Genomic DNA, 24,760 nt, shown 5'->3' on the forward strand with positions numbered 1-24,760 from the left:
GATCCAAGTACAAAATGCAATACACAAGGGTATCATATGGACTTAGGCAACTCTCTGGTGGGCTTGAGGGATCTATAAGGAGGTAAACGGATTACATAGAAGTATACATGAAGAATATTCCTTTATGACAGATATAATCTAGCATATTTAAAAAAAATGTTCCTTAACTCTTTCATGACATTAATCTGTAACAGAAGAAATAAGAGGAAAGATTTTTCTAGGGCAATAAATAAAAATTGTGCTACCCTGCTGAACTGTGTGTGGCTGCAGAAGAAGAAAATGCACAATAGAATAAAATGAGATTTAATGCATTCTGTTCTTTGACTGATATATTTAACTCCCCCCAGTTGGCATATTTCAAATCCCCAGCTGAGGGTTATATCTCACTGCTGTATGGGATGTGCCCAGTTTCCATCTGTGTGTGGTCAGAAGTTTACTATTATTATATTTTCTGTTCTTGGTTACTTAGTGATCTAACTATTTTTATCTATCAGTTTGGAACTTCAGCATTAGATTTCTGTAATATACTCTATTTAGGGGCCGTATTCGAAATGACATCTTATTGAGGTAGTGATGGTTAACCATTTTTCCTGTCAATATTTTACAGTCACTCATGACTGGTTTTTAAAACGTAAGCCAGATTTTTATAAAATGTGCTTGATAACTTCAAAATGAGATCTTTCTTTGGCATTTGAGTTGCTACTGACAAAGCTAATTTCTGCAATTGATCCACTTGTTGCTTTCCTTTGAGTAATTTATCCATTTGTTGCTTTTCCTTTGCTAGTCTACTATGCCTTAAAAAGAGCGAGAAAAGATGGGCAACATTTCAAATCAAGATATTGATTCATCCTGGCTGCCCTAAAATGGCAGTGGTGGCCAGGTTACCTGAAGAAGAATTTCCTTCTATATTTACTAGGCCTGTGTATCTATGGAATATTATCATTTTGGTCATGGAAACAAGCAAGAGAGAGAAAAATGGGTGCTCATAGGCATATGAAATAGATCATTTTGGCTCAACCACACATCCTTGCTCCATGCACATTTGCTTATATCCAGAGGAATCCATCTCCTCTGTGCAATAGATGCCATTATATGCCTTTTCCATGCCCATAACTTTTCCAGTGTCCCAGATAGATGCAGATAAGAGAAGAAGACAGGGGATCCCTTCCCAACACCAGCCACATCCTGCTCATGGGCATACTGTTATCTTTCATGTCACAAGAACACCAAGAGTAGAAGCTCCAGAAAATTATGCATCTCTTGCAGGCTGCATTAAGTCCTTTCTTTACTGTTGGTTTCATCTATACTGCACTAGCACCACTAATAAACAATTAACATCTCAGCAGCTGGTGATTAGATAAAGCTCCTGTGCCTTGGACAAGGGTCTGATAGGCAGTGGAGTTCCAAATGTTAAGTGTCATTGAGGGACTGTAACTCTGGTGCAGAGAGTGGAAAGATGAAGGACCAGGTTATTGATAGGGGCTTGACAGCTGTGTGGGGGCCATCCCAGAGCCTCCTGGTTTCCAAGCCATGTAGCTTTCTCAATCTAGTCCTATTTTTAGCTTAGCAGTATGAGCTTTTCACCAGGAATAACAGAAGGGACAGGCAGTGATCTGGTGAATTGATGGAAGAACAATGGTGTAAAAAAATCTCAAAGATCTTCCAGTTTTCCTTGGGTGGAATGGAGGTGTTGTTATGACTGGCTGCTCTGACAGTAGCTGCACTTCTGGGTTTTTCAACAAGATGTGTCTTTTTGATTATTTGCAAAGCTACTTAATGTTATGCTGTGGTTTGAGAAACGTGACACATTTGACCAATTCTATAAAGTTGCTAAATTTGCATTCCATCTAGTTACATCCCAAACTAATATGTAATAATAGAAATTGACTTTATTTATTTATTTGCTCAGGTACATAACTAGGTTTACCACAATAGGCCTAAATCAGATTTATCAACATCCCAAGGAAATAATTTTGGTATGAAAACATTATTTTATAGGATGTAAAGCATGCATTATTGTTATGTTACTTTACTCTATAAAATAAAAGCCTGCAATGTACCTTTAGTTAAAATGTCAGTTCCTATTAAATGACACATTTGACATCTTTGTGTTTTTTTTAGGCTAAGTATAGCATCATAAAGCTTCTTTATTTCAAAAATAAACAGTTAAGAGTTATATTCAAATAATATTCTCATTGTTAATGGTAGAAAAGGTTTCATGCACATAATTCCCAAAGTGTGTGCCACAGCACTCTGGGCATCATAGCAAATTCACAGGGGTACCACAGGTTATTTTAAATTTTTGCAACATCCATTTGCAAAGCTGTGTTTTGTGACATCCATTTGCAATGTCATATCTCTGCAAAAATCCCCTTTTGGTCTAGGGGTGCTGTGAAAAACAATACTGAGATACTAAGGGTTTCTGTGAAGCAAGAAAGTTTGGGAATCTTTGTTTTAAGCATCTGATTTTTCTCCCACATAGCAGAACTTGTCTTCAGCAGCATGCTGATTAGAATCACCTGATTTTTATGCCCTGCCTCCCAGCAGTTTTAAACCAAACAGATTAAAATAGCTGGAATTTCTGATATACAGATGACAAGATTTACAAACAGGGGACTATATTTTTTTAAAAAACAAGCACAGCTCATTTCAAAGCAATTTTTCCCTCTACCATTCATTTCAAAGGAAAATTTTCCCATTCCTTTGTTAAAAAAAAAAAAAAGACAAGGAGGATGAAAAGGAAGACAAGAAGAAGAATTTTGTTGAAAATGTAGAATAGCTTTGTTTCTTATCCCATGATGAATGAAAAAAAATGTTTAAGAAATATCACTTTACAGTGAGATTCATACTGAAATGTGATGATGTGATTCAAGCCAAGCCAAAAACTGCAGCTCAGAATTAGAAGGGATAGACATAGCTTGGGAATCCATTTTACCACATTCCTTGGTCTCAATCATCCCAGCTAATGTTTAAAAGAAAATGGAGTGTGGAAACAATGAAGTCATTTTGTTTTGCTGAAAAAAAGAAAAAAAAACCTGAAAACCATCCTAAAGTGCTTTTTCCCCCTTTCCTTTCCTTTCCTTTCCTTTCCTTTCCTTTCCTTTCCTTTCCTTTCCTTTCCTTTCCTTTCCTTTCCTTTCCTTTCCTTTCCTTTCCTTTCCTTTCCTCTCCTCTCCTCTCCTCTCCTCTCCTTTTTTTTCCCTCCGTTCTTTTTTTTAAAGCAGGTATATTTACCGGAACCGCTTCTAAATGAATAGAAAAATACTAATGACAAAGGTTTACTAGCACATTCATGACAGAAGACATATACAGAGATTATGTTCTATAAATTGTCACAACCAGCTCTTCATAGCAATCTTCTGTCACCGCTGCTATTAACAGTGGTTTTTATTGAAATGAAAACTTCTCACTTGATAAAAGCAGGGCAACACAGAAAAGTGAGATTAAGGCTCAAGCAAAGTTGATTTGTAAATCTAAGTACAAGGGCACAAGTAGATGCATGGTGATTGCTTTTTCAATTCTGCCTTTTCTATGATTCCCTTATTCTTGGTTCATATATAGTGAATGAAACATTCTACCATTCTAACATTAAGCAACAGGAAGTAGACTGAAGAAAAGAAAAATTACCTGTAGGCTGAAGACTGAGAGAATAACTGAATATTGATGAAAAGTTTACTTTCTGGTATGGAAGAGAAAAATCATTGTTGGTTAAAAATTTGTAATGTAGGTTTAGGACACCAGGAGATGCAACGTGGGCAGATCAGAGAAAGAATTTGTGAAACACAATAGTACTGCAAGGCCATTCTAGCTTCACCAAAGTGAGGGAAAGTCATCTTTTAGAAAAAACATTAGAACCTCTCCATTAACACTCTCCTCTCTCTCCATCTCTCCCCCCACTGAAAAAAATCATAGAATTTTGCCTTTTTTCTTGGGAGAAGTTTTCATTCACTGACACCCATCCATACCCACAAATTAAAAAAAAAAAAATCATAAAACTAAAATTGGCTTAAATACATTTGGTAGAAGAGAAAAGCCATTATAGGATATACTATTTGTATTTGTTATATTCATATCCACCTTTCCTCTAAAAATTCAGGACAGTTAACATTGTCTTTTGTTTGTTTGTTTGTTTAAATTTTATTTTATCTCACCAACATCAACCCTGTTAGGTAGGCTGGGCTGAGAGAGGTGACTGGCCCAAAGATAACCAGTATGTTTGGCTAAATCTGGGGGCTAGCAGGTCAGATGAAAACCTGAGACCAGACAGGACCATAACAACAGATCAAACTCTCATCCCATTGGATCTTAGCCTATTAGGGTGCAAAGGAAGGAAAAAGATATGTAAGATTTGAACTTGGAGACTGTTTTTATGTATGTGTGGGTATGGCTTGAGGCTTATATGTAATTTTCTGCTCTAATTTTAGTATGTATAAAAAACTAGTTTATCAAAGAGTTGGTCCTTAAATTTCTTGCCTGCTAGCTTTTGCATTCAAGTATTGGTCTGGGGAAAGCCTGACACAAAGGATGAACTTGAATCCCAAGTCCTAGCCCGAAATCTTAACCACTATTCTACATGGCCAGGGCCGGCTCTAGGCTAAGGTTCAGTAGGCACCAGCCTAGTGGCACCAGATCTTAGTGGGCACCAAAATTGAAAAGATTTCTGAAAAACCCAATAAAAAAGCAAAAAGCAGTAATGGCACACTCCATGAGTTGACCCACTGAAGGGTTAAATATAAGTTTGCAATGTACGTATAGGATGAAAATGTCCAAGAAAAGAGAAAAAAAAATTGTCTGGGGCTGCAGATCATAAGCATAAAGCTCAAAAACTCAAAGAAAAAAAGAAAGGACAGGGCACCTTTTTGAAATTCCTAACAAAATTGAAAGATGAACCAAACCTTTGCCGGGGGGGGGGGGGGCAGAATATGACTTTGCCTAAGGAGCCAAAATGTCTCGAGCTGGCCCTGTACACAGCACTCTAGTTCCTAAAGGATAAAGAAAGGGAAATTTAAATTAAATGATGCTAGAGAAATCAGCTGATGATGACTGTAACAAAGAAAATAGGTTATTAAAATATGGGTTATGTACATGTGCTGATTTATAAAAGAAAAAAGGTTTATTGCATATTTGCTGAGAGTCACTTTGTGTTTATAATGATTTTATGGGGAGCAAGTTAATGTGAAGCATGTAGAAGTATGGATCCACAGGTTTTGCTTAACTTCGCAATCCAATCCCAAACCTGAGAATACCAGACTCTCTCTTGTCTTCAAGGAGCCACATGCTTCACCCATGCACCAGGGTGTCAAAATGTTCAAGAAGGTGGATGTGGCATTGCAATTCAAGCTCTGCCCCTTTTCCATGTCTCTAGGATTCCCCATGGGAGGTGCTGATATAGACTGTTGGATTGCCTGCAAAGAGATTGCATCCTTTTCCACTTGTTCTTTTTGCTCCTGTTTCATAGCTTGGCTTGACACCATATGGCCAAGGTTCTCCTGAAAAGTTAGCCATGCAGCTACCAAATAATGTTCGGTTTTCCTTTCGACCTTAATGCTGGAGAGGGTCCAGGGATCACAATTCAACTGCTATGATGACTTCTGCCCACCTCTGTACTTTTAAAGTTGGAAGGATGCACAGCTGCTTATTAATACACACTGCCCTCCCTATTTTAAATGTGCTGAGCTAAATTGTTAAAGCCTGTAGAAGTGTTATAGAAGATATATTTAAATGGAAGAATTAACCTAAACATAGAAATGAATTGGAAATAAGTGTCATGGTTTTCAAATCATATATCCTATAAAATAAGAGTATTTCTATATATGGTTCATTGGAAAGAAAAATAATATTTAATTCCTATCCTAGATATAAACTGGAAAGCTTCTAAGATTTATGGTGGGAATAAGATGCAACAGCTGCATTTTTTCTTGACTGAAATCTTGAATACAATTTGGATTATGGTCCCTGGGTTGGGGGTGGGGGGGTGGTTGTCCATATTATCTGAAGCTCCTTCAAATAAAAAAGGAGGTGGAAACAGCAATATGCTGTAAGGGAGAGCTAGTGATATGCCTCAGTGATAAACACCTTTTTGAAACATAAAATAGTCAACATATATTAAACTAGGAATTGGATTTTATGGTAGTGAGTGGGAGTCATGTTAGAATAGTGTTTACCATCAATGTTAATGCCATCTCTAAATTTACAAACAAACTCTGAAAATACTTTTGTTTTATCTTTTATTCCCTTAACCATTGTAAGCACTATCGTGAAGAAACCCTGACAGTTAGTTTTCATTCGTGATAAAGGTGCTCTTTGAAGTTGAAGTTGTTTTCTTTGAAAATTGTTCAGGAGTTTAATGCTTAAGACTGAACATTTCTTAACAAAATGTACTCCCTCCCAATTTTCCTTCTCTCTTTCAAACATATGCAAACAATAGGCCCAAACCTATTTCCAAAATAAGTAATTTCTAATACAGCTAGGATTAGGCGGTCATAAAAAGGATATCCAAATCCACCAATTTATATTGGATGATTTGGCTTTCGTTGTTGAAGTATTTAAATCAGAAAGTCTATGGTATGTGTTCACTCTAGTGGATGTATTGTTTCAACTTTTATCTTCAGGCTGCCGTATTGAATAACATCCCAATGGAATGCTAATTGAAACTATTTTACTACAGATTTAAAGAGTACTCTTCAAAATATAATATCCTCTATATATATATTTGCTAAAGTTATATTTAATGTATTAACATTGCAAAAAGTTTATGAAGAAGTACTAATATAACATGGGGACAGTTATATTTGAAATGTGTTCAGATGCATTCATTTAGATTTAGAATAGTTCAAAACAAATGATTAAACTATGATTCTGAGGCAGAAGCAGGGTTTTACTCATTACATATTTGGTGATGACATTCCTTGATGAGGCATTTGGCTTCTGCTCTCTCCAAACCAAGTTGTCAGTTTGTATTTTAACTACATGGCACTGACCTAAACAGTGATTTATAAGGTTCTTTTATAAACTAGGTTGTGAAACCAGCTGAAAAATTGGCTAAATTTGTTTAGAAGAACCTAAATTAACAGTAATCATGGTTAATATCACCATGAAGTAGCCCTTGATGATAGTTACATTATGAGTAAGGATTGTAATGGGAAAAGGCTGAAGAGGAAAACAATGTGAAAACCTGTTATTTATCTTCTCTTAATGCAGCTGAAATATCAGACTTTATATTTCATCTTAGTTCCTGCAGATTGCCATACAAATTAGAATGTAGTTACTGTATATCATATAGCACACAGAGATCCAAGTGCACTGAATTCATACAAAGAGGCAAAATTCCACACATAATTGCTTGACACTTGATGTTTTTTCTTTGCTTAAATAAAATATAGTCACCATACAGCCCTTCTGGTGTTGTTGAACTCCACTTCCCATCAGTCTTAGGGAGAGCAGCCAGTGCTAAAGTGCAATTCGAACTGTAATCCAGAACATCCAACGGGCCAGAGAAAAAGAGCATCACACAATTCTATTTTATCGGGTGAATTATTATCAAGGAGTTCACAGAAGTATATATTTCTCTATATTTGTCACAGCAGTTATATTTTCTTGACAGACAGCATAATACTCACACAAGCCAATATGAAGTATGTCTTCATTTTCCAGGTCTGGATGTTGATGGAATATACAGAGTCAGCGGCAATCTGGCAACGATACAGAAGTTACGATTTGTTGTCAATCAGGGTAAGTGATTCCTTTGCCCTGCAATGTTTTGTTTAGTACTTATCAGTCTGAAATGACAATACAATGGATTTTAGAAGCTGTGGTACATTAGTGGTACAGAATGATGAGTGGCATTTAACAAAAGAGAAGAGAAGAAGTGAACAGACACAGCCAATATTTAGAGAACAGTTTGGAAGAGAGGAGAGATATGCAATCATCAAATTTTAAAGAAAAAGATAACAAAACCAAAAAAAAAAAAAAGGCAAAGGGAGAACAGAGCTTTTCAGAGGATAGAAGTAACACTGCAGAATCAATTGCAAAGCATAAAGCCATTTGAATATACATGGAACAATTATACGTGGAGGGGGAAGGAACTATAAGTAAGGTACTTTGGAATAATATGATATGGAGAAATAAAGGAATAGAGAAGATAAATTTAAGCTTTTAACAATTTTACTGATTTTCTGCAATACTAAAAAAATAGATCTACTGTTCTTCAACATATGCATAAGCCAGTCTTAGATAATAAGAAAACAGATCTCCAAGACTTTAATGATCCTGCTGACTCACACACAGCCCAAGGCACCATTATATAAAGGTTCTACTAGGCCAGAAATGTGTGCATGATCATTTGACCCGAAAGAAGAGTATCCTTGGCAAGAATAGAATAGCACACAGAATGAATGAAAGAATTTTTATTGAAGTCCAGATGTTGAAGAACAGTAACTGGCAAATGTCACTGGGTAACCTTCCTAATTAAAAGACAACGCACATTAGTATTGGAACCTATTAATGCCACTGGTGTTACAGTCTGTATAAGATAAAATAGAAGCTACAGTTAAGAGAAGGAAGGTTTAAATGATAATTCTAAATATTCTCTGTTATTAAATCCTTAGGTATAGTTCAACTTAAAGGCAAAAGACCAAACAATCATTTGGAGAAGGAACAGCCTATATTCCTGGCAGTTTCTTAACACTCAATTTTTTTTTTAAGAAAATGAAATTTACAGTTATAATGGCTCTAAATCTGAAACTGTGGGAGGCTTGGATGATTAGCCTGTTTTGAAATTGTGGCATATTTTTTTCCATTTATAATCTTTCTTTCATCTTTATTATAGGTCTTGGCCTTTTAGCTAAGAGCAACTATAGAATTATATTTATTAAAAGCTATGAAATAAACAACACAGCCTTTTAAAGTGTAACTGGGAAATTGTTCATAGAACCTCTGCAGTGTCATTTCATTTCATCTAGATCCTTCATTTTAATAATCCTTCCCCACTCTGCTGCGCCTCCGGTATCTGAGATTAGACCTCCCATCATACCTAGCTAGTGTGGTCACTGAGAGCACCAAGCCAGTGTAGGCTGACTTAAAACATCTTTATCTTAATAATTGTGTCTTTAGTTTCTTTATGCTCAGAATAAAATAATATTTTTATCATCCTGATTCATTCAAGAATGAGTTTAGTTTAGTATGAATTAAGTTGTCAGATTAATGCGTCTCAGCTGCCATTTTTCTACAGTTCTTTATGGGCTGTTCAGGCAGTAGCTTGAACTGGAAATCTGTAGTGGCTCAGACAGATTTGTCCCAATTCACCACAGCTGGCTAATGTTTAAAACCCTCAAAGCTGGCTAATGTTTAATACCCCCAAAGTTGCACACAGGTGAAGGGTCAAGAGATGGTCAGTGGAGAACATGACCAGACATTCCCAGGATCCCTGAGCCAAAAAGCAGCTGTCCCTTGCTTCACACAGAGGAATTGTTCATACCTTTTCTTTGTGTGATCCCAGATATACATATAGATAATCACATGGGGTCTCTTGTCAATGGAGAATACTTTTACGGTAGCCAAATCCTGGAAAGGCCCTTCATATTACTGTTAAATCCATAACAGTTTAATATTGTTGATCTTACTGGCAGGTATCTATTGTGTTACATTACAGTAAAAAGGAGCTTCTGTTAAAGTCTGTTCTTGCTGACTACATGGATTCATCATCCACATTTTCTTGGCAACAGAGCAGAAATGACTTATCATTGTCCTCTTCTGGGATTTTTTTTTTTTTCAATTTCCAAATCTAACATATAGCACTAAGATTTCCTAGTGGTTTCCTACCCTAAATATTTACGTAGTTACAAATCATTGTAAATTGGCTTGTTTGGCTTTATTGGAATGTGTGTTCAGATAGCCATTTGTAGTCACTGATTGGATTTTCTGTTCTTGAGACTATTTTACCTTTGGATTTGTTATGTAATAAGAAATACAGTGAAAGGGTAAAATCATGCTACTGCTGTTTGCTGCTCCCTCCCCTCCGCCCCATCGAAGGCAAAGGAAGTTCATAGACATATGGTATATTTCTTTCTAAATAACAACCAAAAGGCCTTTAAAATTAGTTGGGAGGAAATTCCAGCAAGCATCAAGTTCTTCCCCAATGTAACTCCACTGAAGTTTATTTTAAACATGTCTGTGAACTGATTATCAAATGTATGCAAAGGATTTCATTACACTGATTTTGATAGAATTGCACTAGGGATAAATTAGCGTACTGCTTCTCTATATCAGATTGAATTGCCAAACCCATCTGAAGCTACCAAGTTAGTAAAAGTCATTCAACTTAAAAAAGAAAGGGAGAGTCAAATCTCTTATTTTGCCATGCAAACTCTAGTCACATAACTTTTCTTACTGTTCCCACAAGTCCTGTTTCAGATTCTCTGTCCTCATTGCCACTTTATAGTACTGGGGGAGAGACCAAACTACTGTACTTGATCAGTCATCTCTTAATGCTCACTTGCTGTCCCCTTCTTTCGTCATGCAAATTGTGGTGTATAACAAACTAAGTTGCACAGTAGCTCGGAAATGGAATCTTCTTTGTTCTTTGTCTATTTTTGACATTGAATACAAAGGTGCTTGGTGTTCAGAGGAAAATAAGGAGCAAGTCAATAGAATTTTTGGCTGGGACAAGGCAAAGTCTGTAATCTCCCACATTATGATAAGAAAAATATCAGACCAAGATGGGGGGGGACTAGAGATATGTAATATTCACAAAGATCAGCCAACATAATAGGTGAGTTGATAAAAATTCTGTATTTAGTCAAGCCTCTTTTTTCTAAACCATGTATAAATGAGGGATCTATTTGAGTAATTTCATAAGATTGGAGTGATGCTTTTATTTATTACTGCAATAGTACACAAGTTTAGTACTGAACAAAGTTTATTTGCTGCAAGATGGCTGTTAATTTATTCTGTGTGGAATCTACACTTCTTCTAAAAAACACTGGACATCATTCCATCTACAAGACAATAAGCAGAGGAGAAGGGGGAAAAAGGGGGCAAGCAATGTCATGGCCCAAGAACAAAAGGCAGAGTATGCATCGTGACATTACATGCCATGTTTCATCATTTTGATATCTTCATAGTTGTAGATGCCTCTGAGAATAAGTCTTTCTAATCAAAATGGCTGGATAGATTTAAACACAAGTTTTTCCATGTCCCAGATACATGTGTCACATACTATTTTTTTAAAAGGTACCCATGAATAGTACATTAAAAAAAACAAATTCATTTCATTGAGCCTGTAATCTTGAACCATAGCTGTGCATCTTAAATGTTATAGGGAATGTTTTAGAATTTAAATCTATCACACTTTTTTTTATAGAAAAGAAAGTGGATCTCAGATCAAAACATTATCTCTATCTCTTAACTTTGACTATATCTTTAACTGTGACTTAGTGTTTTTGCTGTACTTGGTAAGATAGGAAGATGAATAAAGGAAACCAACTTGGGGGTGGAGGTAGGAAGGAGTAATGAAGAAAAAATATATATAGTTGTTATTTTTTATTGTTAAACTTTCTTTAAAAAGTGTCTTCAAATATATATTGAAAAGTCAATGAAAACACTTCTATATATTTGATCTTTTCTTTTGATGGTTGCTATGGCTGTTTCATATTTGACAACACTGACTACAAGACAGCTAATACCTTAGTTTTCTGTATATATAGAAAGTCCCTGAAGTTATACTTAAAAAAAAAAAAAAAACTTCCCGGTGGCAAGATTACATTTTGTATATTTTTTTTCTATTAAAAACCAAAAATATCTTGATTACAAGAGATCAAGATTATAATATATTTTAATACTGTGTGCAATTTTTCATACATAGCAGCTAAATTGATTCAGATAAATAAGAGGCATAAAAAATCTTAGTGACAATATTTTAAGTGTGGTGTTTCAAAACAAAATGTCAGTAATGGTGAGTTTGAACAGGAATAACGGTGTGAGTTAACATTCCAGTAAGAATATTCAAAAGACCCCTGGATTTCAATATTTGCACAAAATGTTATAATTCTTATATTACAGAAAAATTGTATACAAAAATGTATACTGAGGAAAGCAAGCATAAAAATGTATAGACTGTTGAAAAATGCATATGTTTTGGAAAATATTCACAGAGTAGGAGCAGATCAGAATAAAAGTTAAATGGGAAAAATTAGAAGAACTGAAATTGAAATAATTATTCATTTATGCTGTTTCCTCAGCAATGGTATTTAGCCTATTTATAAACTGTGTGATTGATCCATTGGGGAAAAAAACATTCGTATCAGCTCATGCTTATGCTATTCAATATTATATTGAAAAATCAAGAACAATTGGGAAGGAAGGCCAAGAGATGCAATTTCACCAAGTGAATAAGGTTGTTCTTAAAAACTGAGGACTAACACATGTATTCTACAGCCTGTATCGGACTGGGAATATACTGATTGCTACCATTTATTTAGTAAGCTAGTTATTAGATTTTTTAATACCCAACCCTCCTACCCCAAAATTGTCTTCAAGGAGCCAATAAAAAAGAATAAAACACAAAGCAATTTAATTAAAATGCAATTAAAATATAATTCAATAATTACAAACTGAAAACTTAAAATAACTATTTTCTAATGTTAAAACCTGATTTAAAATATTCAAAACACTAAATTAAAAAGATACATCTTGTCATCCTTTTTGAATACATAAATTCGGGACTAACTGCAATTCTAAAAGGAGTGTGTTTCAGTTTGAAAGTGACTTATTTATCTATCTATCTATCTATCTATCTATCTATCTATCTATCTATCTATCTATCTATCTATCATATTTATATAGCCGCCCATCTCACACAAGCTGACTCTGGGCGGCGTACAACAATTTAAAAAAATAAATACATAAAAACAACTACATACAAAAAAAAAAAAAACAGACTTAGGAATGAACAGTCTCCCATGTACCTGACAAGCAGTCATTTGCTTAAATGGGCCTCTCCTGTAGATCTTCTTATTTGGAGAGGCTCAGAATAACAGCTGATATAGTCCTTCAGACAACCAAGGCTTAAATAACTTAGGACATTAAAATGTAAAATGAATACCTTACTATAACCCTGGAAAACGACAACAAATCAGAGCAGATGTATGCGATTAGGTCTCAATATAATGTTCTGGTTTGCTACATGCTCTACCAAATCCTCAGGGATTTGTATAGAGTTTATTTTAGTAAATTAGTTATGTTGCAACACAAATATGGCAACTCTTGCCAGAGCCAACCAACTCAGAACTTGTTCCTGTATGTCCACTAAATCTAATTGTGCAGATGCCTGCCAATCTAACAATGTAATAGGAGGACTACAAGGAGCTGTAATAGGCTAACTTATCTATCCACTGAATTGGCAGTAACTATCCCCTTGTATTCTCAGATTGGGCTGGTGCAAGGTCTTCCTGTGACTGTTTATACTGTAGGGTCAAGAAATTTGCCCCTTTCATATAAAAATTTTACCTAGGTAGCTGCTCATTTCCCTAGTATCCAAGCAGTAACAACAAGAGTCACTTTATGTGAGAGGGGCGACTACATAAATACAATAAATAAATTTTAAAAAATTGATAATTTCTTCTTAGAACTAGATTCTGTTCTCAATATGGAACTAGATTTAAGGTGAGTCTGTGCTAGATGGACTAAAAGAGACAATACCTGAGTTAATATTCTGAGATAGCTTCACAGATTTTCTCTACAATAGTTGAGGGTGGGCTTGAAAATTGTGTTTTCCAGAATTGTACCAAACGTATTCAGTATTCCAAACATCATTATCTGCCCTGATATCAGACTAGAGAGTAAAATCTAAAAGTAAGGCTTATCCCTCTCAGCCCTGGTTTGACTCAGCCCTGGTTGGCCAAGAATGAATTGGTTATGTAATTTAAACTGTATAACAAAGATCCAGCTTCACGTTCTATCCAGGAGTTTTTATTGCTGAAAAACAGTACAAACCACTGCTATAAATTAAGAAAAGATCATTTTTAAAATGTCCTGGCAACAATTAATAACAGCATCACAAACTAGGAATCCAATCTTATATTGGATGCTTGATGGCTTTACATTCATGCACCAGCCCCTTTCATTCTCCTATCTCCTACTGGCAATATTATGGGTGGATCATTTCTATATGCACAAGAAGATTTGCCTGAATTAGATCTAGAGCTCAATATCAAGCAGTGTCCTACTTAGTTCTGTTAAACAGTGTGATCCTGGTAAAATCTCACACAGTGATTTCATCATTGCTGAAGTTCTATATAGTAATCTGAAGTGGTGGACCTCAGTATTAACCTGCCTGCTTACTTACATCAGTCGTACTGCACAAATCCCAAAGGACTGAGAGTTAGCTATTATAGTACCCATCAACAAAAAGGGTAACTGAGATTTGCCCTCCAGCTACTGGTCCATCAAGCTTTTAAGCACGATAAGTAAACTTTATCACACATATTTACATAATAAACAGTTCAATTGGATTAATTCAAAAAACAGATTGGCAGATAAGCAGGCAGGTTCTAGGGCTGCACACTCTACCCACATTGTGCCCTTATTCTGCAACACTTGGTTAAAAAATATTTGTCAAAGCCAGGTTCTGCGTTATACACTGTATTTATTGACTTCAGGTCTGTAGCTGATCTCATTTCCAGAAGAAAGCTGTGGATAAACCCATAAACAGTACAACAGATAGATGGCTACTTTTGCTAATGAACAAACTTTATAAGAACTCCTGAATAAAGGTTAATTGTAGTATGTAAGGCCTCCTGCAAAAGGAATCCCAACAAAAAGAGGAAGAAGACAGGGATGTATTTTGGTTCCCTTACTGTTCAATTTGTACATCAACTCTCTCATAGCCAAAATAAGTAATTCAGAGCATCAGGCCCCAAACTAGCAAATAGGGATACTGCAATCTTATTGTATGCAGATGAAGTACTGCTTCTATCACAAAAATCAATTGGACTAAAATGTTCTTTGAGTGGCTTAGCCACGTATTGTTCTGAGGAAGCATTTGAGGTTAACTGTATTAAAAACTGAGATCTTAATTTTTTAAAAACAACCTAGAGTGTATGTCTGGAGGCTAAATGGCCAGACAATACACCAAGTCAAAATTGTTAGCTACTTTGGTATGGTCTTTCATAGCTCTGCCAAACACAGAGCACACCAAAATTATGTAATTCAAAATGCACAAAAATCAGTGGCCACTATACAGTCCTTCCACTTCACCAGAGGGACACAGCATATGCTGGCTTTTCACAAGGCTTTAAAGACCTGATTTTGCCATCAAGCCTGGAGTGATGGTGTGGGTGACCACTTTCCTTCATTATGCTTATTAAGGTCACGGTGGGGGTTCATCTCAGCTGCTATTTAGGTTATTTATAATTTCATTTACTGTTTTTGGACAGTTTTTAATTGTCAGTCACCCAAAGTCACATATTGAGATGGTGGCCATATTAAATAAATAAATGAATTATCCCAACAGCCTACCTAGTGTGGTATTAAGGAGGGAGGTAAGTCTGACTAAAGTAGAAGTGAGCACATGGATTTGCATCCTGGCCTACTTGTTGTTTTTTTTTTTTTTCCTGAGAAGGTCTAGACTTTTTGCATGGTGGACAATGACAAATCAAGACATTTGTATTTGGATATCCATGCAAAAACCACAACACTAGAGAGAGGCCATTCTGATCATGGACTATGGAGCCTTTACCACACTCCAGCAATATTCTAAGGCTGTAGAAGCTCAAATGGATCCATCTGCCCTATCCAGGAATGTGTCCCTAAGAAGTCAAGTCTCTTTTTTATGGTTTGCAAGATGCTGCTCCTAAATTCCCAAGAGCACTAACATTAGGAAATTTCAACATCCTCTCAACAGCTATTCTTGAAGGAAAATATATTTAAAAAATCCCTTACGAGCTAAGATTGTGCCCTTGTGAGAAAGATCCATTGAATTTGTAGCTCTTTTCCAGTCATACTGTGCCTTCTAGAAGGACACAAGGGCCCACTTTATAACTTCCTATTTGGCAAACGATCCAGATGATTCTGATATATTTTATGTATCACACCTTTTATCACACTTGTAAGATTTTCTTTCCTTAAATGTGCTATAGTTTGTTATACCGTCAGTAAAACTAGACATACCCTGATCCCTTTAATGACCTAGTCATAATTTTGCTTCTATTAGATTTGAAATAGAAACTGATTAATTGTTTTCATTATTTTGTTATCTCACAGAATTCTGGTCAGTGACTGTCATAAAGATTACTGCTACTATGTGTTGGTCATCACCACCACTTGGAAGCACAGGGGCAATGCAGATTCAGAAAGAATTCCCAGGTTGCAAACCTGGTTTGTTTTCATTTACTCTGTATTTGAATTCTTTGTATCCCAGTCTTATCTGGGATAGTGCCTACAAATGAAGCTAGGGATCTGTAGAAAGATGTGTATACAATATAGGTCTTCAGTATACTCTCATTTCCAATACTGTATCTCTATTAAACCTAAGTAGTTATCTTGAGCAGTAAATGATCCAAGATGGAGTATGGTAGCTGGAGGGAGGAGTGGGTGGATAGGTGGTGCAGAAGAAATAGGAAGTATTTGAAATCTGCTGCAATTCATGTGTGTCAAGTTTTCACAAATCATAGGAGTACTTAAAAACAATGTTTATTATTAAGTGGTGGTGAACGTGTAAAATTAATGAAATATTGTCCGCATATCAAATTCTTTGGTTACAAAATATTTAGCATGAGCAAAGAAACTTGACCTTTGAATGTCCTCCTTTGCCTTGAAACTGTAAAATGTACATGCTATCCATAGATAAATGGTTGCATTTTGGGTATTTACATACACTCATAAGGAAAAAGACTTTGCTTTTTTAAACTGCAATATTTATTATCTACAAAGAACATGACGCCTTCTTTTAAAACAAAAAGATTATTATAGGAACTGGGAGATTTTAAAAGAGAATGGCAGATCTTTATAAAGCAATAGGCCACCTGGCATTAATAGGAGTTGATTTTATTTGCCACAGTAATTAGTGATAAAATAAAATTATTCCAGAGAGGGTCCAGCATCTAATATAACATTCAGATGCAAACTGTAGCCATAACAAAATAAAACAATATGAGAATTACAAATACTTTGGTGAGCTGAGAATATTTATTAACAAAACAATTTAATAGTAAAGAAATAACTGCTTGATAAATTGTTACAAAGTAAAAATTACAATAAAACTGTCTTGATCCATGCTTTGCAGAAGTACCATTACTGTCTGTGCAGTTGTTTAATAAGGATTTAATTGGAAAGATAAGTGAATGCACATTTAAAAGTATTGTTAATTTGCTTTATAATCACCCAATCCTTCACAGTATTGACAGCCCCAGACACAAACCCTTCTCTCTTTTATAAGTACTATTTCCATATGTACATAATAAATTCTGAATCTGTAATTGAATTTTTTATCTGTAATGGAAATGCTGACATACCTTGAACTTTGGATATATCCCTTTCTAAAGGTAGCATATAAATACTGTGCCTAGTGAGAGACAGAGAAAGACAATTGGTTGCCTGTAGATTGAAAAATGTACACGTTTATCCAGGATACAGCCATGCAGCTACCCACCCCGATGTTTGGTTGTTATATGAAAACCTTCTGGTATAACCTAGTAGTAAATAATAGATTCACCTGATTAGCTGACTGCTTTTGTGCATCCCCCAGGCCACTGAAAATAAATAAAGCTTTGTATCATTTGTATGTCTGGCATTAACGAGCCTCAGAAAAGGAAAAGGCATGATCAGCAGAAGCATTTTCAAGAAGCTATCCATGGTCCATTTTTCTAGATTTTTGAAAGAATGTTCTTACAGATTCTCACAGAAAATTGACTGGAGCCAAATATAATTGGTATCTATTGTTAAGGAGCAATGCTTGAGTCATAGGGGCTATGTCTGTTTAACTCTCAGGAAAGATCAAAAGTTTCTTTGAAATCAGGTCAGTGAAAATGAGTTGGGTGTTTATTTTCTAAAAGCATGATTTTAGAAAAGGAAAAAGAAAGGCTATTATAGAGGAGGAGGAGGAGGAGGAGGAGGACCATCTTTGAAAAGTGTCGTGCAGTTTTGGCTGCCCAACCTCTCAGTATAAAAGGCAGACAGAGGGGCTTCTGTTCTTTTGGCAGTTAACAAAAGCTCTGGGGCAAAGAAGTTTCAATGCTGGGTTCCAGTACCCAGACAGCAGCTCTCTGAAGTCTTCATGGCCAAGTAGTTGCTGGAGTCTGCAGTGCTTTTAGTATGTAGCATGATGGCTAGAATGTAATATACCTAAAGAAGCTAGGGAAATCCCCTTTGATAGTTGACATTTATTTCTTGTTCTTTCTCTTTACTCCTCCCTCTATCTTTCGGGAACCTATATGGAGATTAGTGTAGCCAATTAAGATGTATATTATTGTGAAATGTTGAGCAGATTTCCCCTGTTCAACACCAGACTGCTTCATGAATATTTTACAAGAGCTTTTTATGAAAGCATTGATTATGGCATGTAGAGTTTTGGGGTATTCTCTTTTGTTTTTATTTCTTTTCCTTAAAAAAATCTCACTGAACTGGGTCATTTTGTATAGGACATTCTATGGAGAGCAGTTAATTTATGGATTTGGTGCTAATGTACTTTCTTGGTGACAGAAGACTAGCACAGGCCCTGGTGAAGTGGGTCTACAGGAAGAGAATCCTAGGAGAAAATACTTTTCTGGCTGTTGACCATAATATAGCTTTGATTTGATTAGGAGATAATACTTGTCATTCTGAGCCATGTGTCATAGGGAGTAGATCAGGAGGGGCTGGGCATCAGTAGTGTTCCCCCCATTTGTCCTCCTTTCCAGTTGTCCCTGTCATCCTTGCCTGGTAACCCTACGTGGGCCACAAATCTAAATAAGTGCTTTAGGAAAAATAGAGCTCATCCAAGGTGTAATCTAGCATTTTAGACAGAGAGAATACTAGTAACAACACACTTTCCTGGAATGGATAGAACTTCACTTATCTAGGTAATTACCAAGAACTGTTTTGCAGTGTTCATAGTGTTCTTACTTTTTAGTGTAACTTATTCCCCTGCAAAAGAGGGATGGAGGAAGGGAGGGAGGTCTTTAGGGCTAGTTTATTTTTTAACACAGTAGCTTCCAATCATTGAAAACTATATCCAGGACTGTTTGAGAGAAGCATTAAATTAGAAATTTTTGGCCTCCAAGGGAAATTAAATTGTATTAATTCTGAGTTTCAACATGTTTTTCTTCAATTTTCTGTTCCAGTAAGACATCTTCCAGTATTTGCCAAAACCTGTTCCTTGCAAGGTCTTGGTGTTGCTGAAGATTCACTTTCGATTAGTCTTGAGCGGGTTTCTCTCTCTCACACACATATACATACTGTATATAGATAAACAGATTGTATGTAGATTTATGACATTGCAATAGTACTCTGGCCCCTAGGCTAGGTTTGCAAAAATCCAGATTGCTTACATGGCAGCAAAGAGATACAGAAAACACTCTTTGTTACCATCTAGTTGGTCCTCCAGATTTTTATAGCCCAGATCTATAGCTTTACACTATGCAACTCAATCAGATTGTAATTCACTTTGGAAATGGCTGATTTGTGAGATCAAATTAGAATAGTTTGCTTTCTGCAACAGTTTTCCATAGTTTTATTGTAATAAAGAAAACAAAATTGCAAAAGGTCAGCCATACACAGTTTACAATTTGTACATATAAGCAGTACATAACAAAATAGAACTCACCATTCAGCCTTGAAATCTGGCAAACATTAAACGAACCCAGTTAGGAAATAAGTAGTTATTGCTGTGGTTCAGCTAGTAAGTAACAGTTATCAGAGAGCCTTGGATTCAAGTCTTCTGTGCAGGAAGGCATTTTATATACAGATTTCACACTTCAGTGAATACTGAGTTTTATTATAATCTTCTCCACAAAGCATGAGAAAAGTGAACTCTTCAGAGAGCAAAAGTCAAGTGTTTCTATCTCAAACTCTCACTTTCTCTTCTATCTCACACTCATCCACACACATCTCATTACCCTTGAAAACCAGACATACTGTCCAATTTCAAGTATTGACCTGATACTGTGCAAATATGGCTCAAATCTGTGATCATCATTTTTGGCACTTAGGATCACATTGGAAGGTGACCAACTGCTCAAGATTGGCAGCTAATTTGCATATCTGTTAATGCCAATAAAATTTGCATTAATTTACAATATGTTTACTTTTTTAATATTTTCATAACTTTGCTGAGTGCCCATTTCAAAACTGCAAACATACAGCTTGAACAAATGCTCAGTCTCTTTGTTACTAAAGTTATCAAATGGCACCAGTATACATATGTATATACATACATTCATACATACATATATAAATATAGATATAGATACACACACACACACACACAAACATACATAGACACACATGCACGCACATACAGGGTTTTCTTATCATTTGAAAGCTAATCCTCTCCAAAAAGGGGACACTATTTTCTACTCTAGTGCATTGAAATTAGTGGAAGCTGTGCAAGTACACTACTTAACCAGACAAATTGCTCTATTTAGCCCAATTTTGCCTGCCTAAATGAGTCTGGCTTTCCAGTGATTCCCCTATAATTTCAGGCAAAGGTGTTCCCCAGCCTGTTACCTGCAATCCTTTCTAATAAAGTTGCTAGATTTTAAATACTCTCCATTTGCAATTGAGTTACCTTTTCCAGAGAATTCTGCAGAGCCTCACAAAAATCTAACTACTCAAAATATAGTCATATTTATCTACAAGGCCTAAGAGAAACATTCACAGATACTAGTAAATCAGAATCTAGATACAGAAGATTTTTCTCATGCTATGAAGAATGAAAATAGCAAATGAAATTTGTAGAACAATATTGATGTCCAATAGAATTCCAATAAATAGGATGATTGTAGCTATCTTTCATGTTTATTTTTAAACACCAATAGTATTGGATTAAATTCCAAGTGGATAACCAGAAAATTTAATCCTAAAAAAGAAAGAATACAGAAAAATACTTGCTTTAGGTGCCATTATGCTGACAGAAAAAAACCATTTGCTGAGACCGAATCCATGGCTGGTAATGGCCTAGGACCCTACGCAAAAAATAAATTGGTAAAAATATATTTGTAACACTACAAGACAGCAGTTCTTAAATATGTCAGTTATTTGCTTCTGTTAGAGCAGAACTCAGAAGATACCAACTTAGTCTAGGAATGCTTTTCTTTGTATGAAGTCTAGTGTAGATTCTGCTTTAGATTCTAAGCAGGCCTGTTCCTGACGTTGCTCATCCTGTCATTGCTCTCTTAAGCACTCTAGGTGTCTTGATCTGATCCAGATTTGGCCTCAGCTTAGTAGGAATTTGGTTGCCAACAATTCTTCAAGACAGGAGACCTTTTTTCCCCCGAGTTGCAGTAATGCTGGCAATCAGAGGCTGAAACATGAAGGGTCTTCCAAATCTGTTGTCTCTCAGTAGCACAGTGTTGAAAAGCAAATGTATTTCAGATGACTGCAAATTGAAGGCCTACAGAACTTCACAAAGACTACCCAAATTTTGTGGAATATAATAATAAAGTGGAGCCATGTGTGAGGTGGTGGTGACAAATGAGACAGTGAAGGACTTAATGAGGGGATTTTATCAGGGAACGGCTGTGCAGGAAGACTAACCAAGAATGTTGGTCCTGGCAGCAGGAAAGTAAATGGAAAGCATGCTGCTATATGTAGAGGACTCATGGCCCCTTCTTTATCTGAACACCTGTCAGGATATATATGGCATTCTCTATGCACTCCTAATTTGTCACTGTTTTCAGAAATTAATGCTGAAATTTCCTGTGCACTTTTTTGGGAGAAATTTTGTTGAATTCAATTATATACGCAGACATTGCTCTGCATATGTGAAAATCAGATTGGTCTACCTTTCTAGTTACTGCAGAACGACATGCCCAACAAAAACAGCACAAACCCACATAATTTGTACCAGTCATTCTTATGCCTAATACCTATATTATGCAAACACTCACCATAAAGTAGCCTTTTATCTTATTTTAGGACTGCCAGATTTGGGGTGTTTCTAATGAGTTATTGGATGCAGCAGTGCTTAAAAGTTGGTGAACTCTTTTGAATTTTCAATATTTCTGCATAAATAGGACCTAACGTGTGACCTGTTCTCCACACAAGTTCTAAAACTAGATAAAGAGAACCCAATTAAACCAATGAGTCAAAAACATTATGCTTGTTTTGAAAGAAGGAGGTTTTTTAAGACAAATGACAGAATTGGAAATACTTATACGGAATCAAGGCCACCTATAAGGAAGTATACAAAAATCACTGTTGAAATATGACATGGAATCCAAACAGCTAAAAGACTGTAAGGTAAAGTGGATGCAAAATTTTAAAGAAACAATTACATTACCAAAATGGGAGGACTTATGGAAAAAAATCAATAAAATGTATTGAATTTTAAAAGCAGAGCTTGAATGGAATCCTCAGTTTTTTCTATTAGGAATTTTTCCAGAATAAATAAATAAAAAGTATCACAATTTGCTGTTGATCAGGTCGACAAATTTGGCCCAACACTGGAAAACAAATACTTTGCTGACAATATTAGACTAGGAAACTGGTGCAGCGATGGCAAAATTAACATATACATTCAGAACAGAAATTGTATTAAATTTAAAAAGAATGGTTTCCCTATATTCCGGGAACAACAAGGCAAACTCAGGCACTAAGAGTACAGTTATCAAGGGGGGAATATTTGATGTAAGGATAGTAACCAGAAGCCATTTTAAAGTTTATAAATATTTTGATGTAATCAACAGATGAATAGAGTGGGAGAGGATCTAGCACTTAATATTGTTTTTACTACTACAGGTAGTCTTTCTTTAACAACCACAATTGGGACCAGCAACTTGGTTGTTAAGTGAAGCAGTTGCTAAGTGAAATTGTGACTGGGCTTGGACATAAAGTTACTTTTTCATTACCATCATAACTGCAAACGGTCACTAAATGAGGCAGTCACTAAACGAGGACTACCTGTACTACTACTACTATTTTTTTTCTTTCTCTTTTCTTTTCTTTTTTCCTAATAAGATCATGTGCATTTATCTTAGGAATATGATAAACAGTGTACCATCAATATAAATATTAATGTTTAGAAAAGAATTAATACAACTGGAATAATTGGATTTTGGCTATATATATATATATATATATATATATATATATATATATAAAGAAGTATACAATGTTGGTTTAAATTTGTACACTTCAGTTTGACTGCTCTGTGGATCAGAGCCAAAATGATTCATGGTAAAATTTTGAGATCTACTAATGTGTTACAAGATAACTCTTATATTTACTTTTTGCTTAATGTCTGTGATTTCTTGTTTACAATGTATTGGTAGCTGACAAATGGAATATTGCTTAAAACTTATAGTATGTAATATCATCCTGTGTGATGATGGGAACAAATGTGAGTTTTCTATGTTATTTATGGCATTCTTTATATTTCAAGAAACAGACATAGAGATGACATGGTACTACCGGTTGGTCTCTTTTTCCTTTCCTTCTTTCTTTACTTTTCTTTCCCTCTTTCAAAATGCATGCAGTACAGGTAGTCCTTGACTTATGACCACAATTGGGACTGGAACCTCCATTGCTAAATGAAGCAATGTGGTCATTAAGTAAGTTGTGCCCAATTTTATAACCTTTTTTGCTGTGGTTGTTAAGTGAATCACTGTGGTCATTAAGTGAATCATGCAAATGTTAAGCAAACCCAGCTTACCCCATTGACTTTACTTATTAGAAGCCCCCTGGGAAGGTCGCAAATGGTGATCATGTGGCCTCAGGACACTGCAACCGTACATGCTGGTTGCCAAGGGCCCAAATTTTGATCGCGTGACTGCAGGGATACTGCAACAGTCATAAGTATGAGGATAAGTCATAAGTCACTTTTTTCAGTGCTGCTATAACTTTGAACAGTCGTTAAACGAACAGTCGTAAGTTGAGGACTACCTGTATTGATGCATGCCCCTTTCTCAACTTAATATAAGTTCAGGCCAATGGTACTCTAAAGCAATGGTCCAGTTAAGATACAATATTAAACCAAGATTCTCTTGAATTTGGGGATAACAAGTAGAAAGCAAATCTGCTGGACCACACTACTTTGGAAAGCCTCCATCTGTGGGTTGTTTAGCATTATAATTATAAGCCAAAAATAAATCCTGCTTTATAATTCTGGCCTATTAAGGGGAAAAAAAAAAAAACAGGAATCCTGATTGGAAAGAAATGAGGGAATCAAGTTCTGATCAAGTGCTGACAGAAGAGGAGGAAAATGACTTGGTGGGGTTATGACTGTGGTTCAGAGATCTCATGGCTGGTTCAAACAGTTACGTGTTATATAGAAATAAATGGCAAAAAATGCTAAATAACAGAGAATTCTACTAGCTTGTAGAGTGATATTAAGAAGCATTTGGTATCACATACAGATGATTCTCTCACTTTTGAGAAAGATAGCCTTTTTCAGGGTTTTGCTTTATGCAAAGAAGATGTATGTTTTTATTTTCTGAAATCTGAGAACACATGACGAAGCACTCAAACATAATGGATATAATTACAAGCTGATGTAGCTCGAACTTAAAAAGGAGAATAAATAATTTAGTTTCACACATGGATAATCCTAACTAAAAACTGCAAAGCCAGA

The 24,760-nt window shown here is 35.7% G+C and overlaps 1 protein-coding gene across 2 annotated transcripts in view; it reads left to right on the forward strand.

The window, feature by feature from the left end:
• ARHGAP15 (Rho GTPase activating protein 15) overlaps positions 1–24,760 on the forward strand; it is a 424,051-nt gene that overhangs the window by 271,952 nt on the left and 127,339 nt on the right. For both annotated transcript variants that reach the window (XM_088146524.1, XM_088146525.1), the window contains one exon: positions 7,654–7,731. In XM_088146524.1, coding sequence (XP_088002650.1) covers positions 7,654–7,731 — 78 coding nt within the window. The remainder of the gene's footprint in view (positions 1–7,653; positions 7,732–24,760) is intronic.

This window comes from Python bivittatus, unplaced genomic scaffold, assembly GCF_059951505.1.
Source record: "Python bivittatus isolate LINGU-HERP-01145 unplaced genomic scaffold, Pbiv_v1 ctg000480_np1212, whole genome shotgun sequence".
In the NCBI taxonomy this organism is placed as follows: Eukaryota; Metazoa; Chordata; class Lepidosauria; order Squamata; family Pythonidae; genus Python; species Python bivittatus.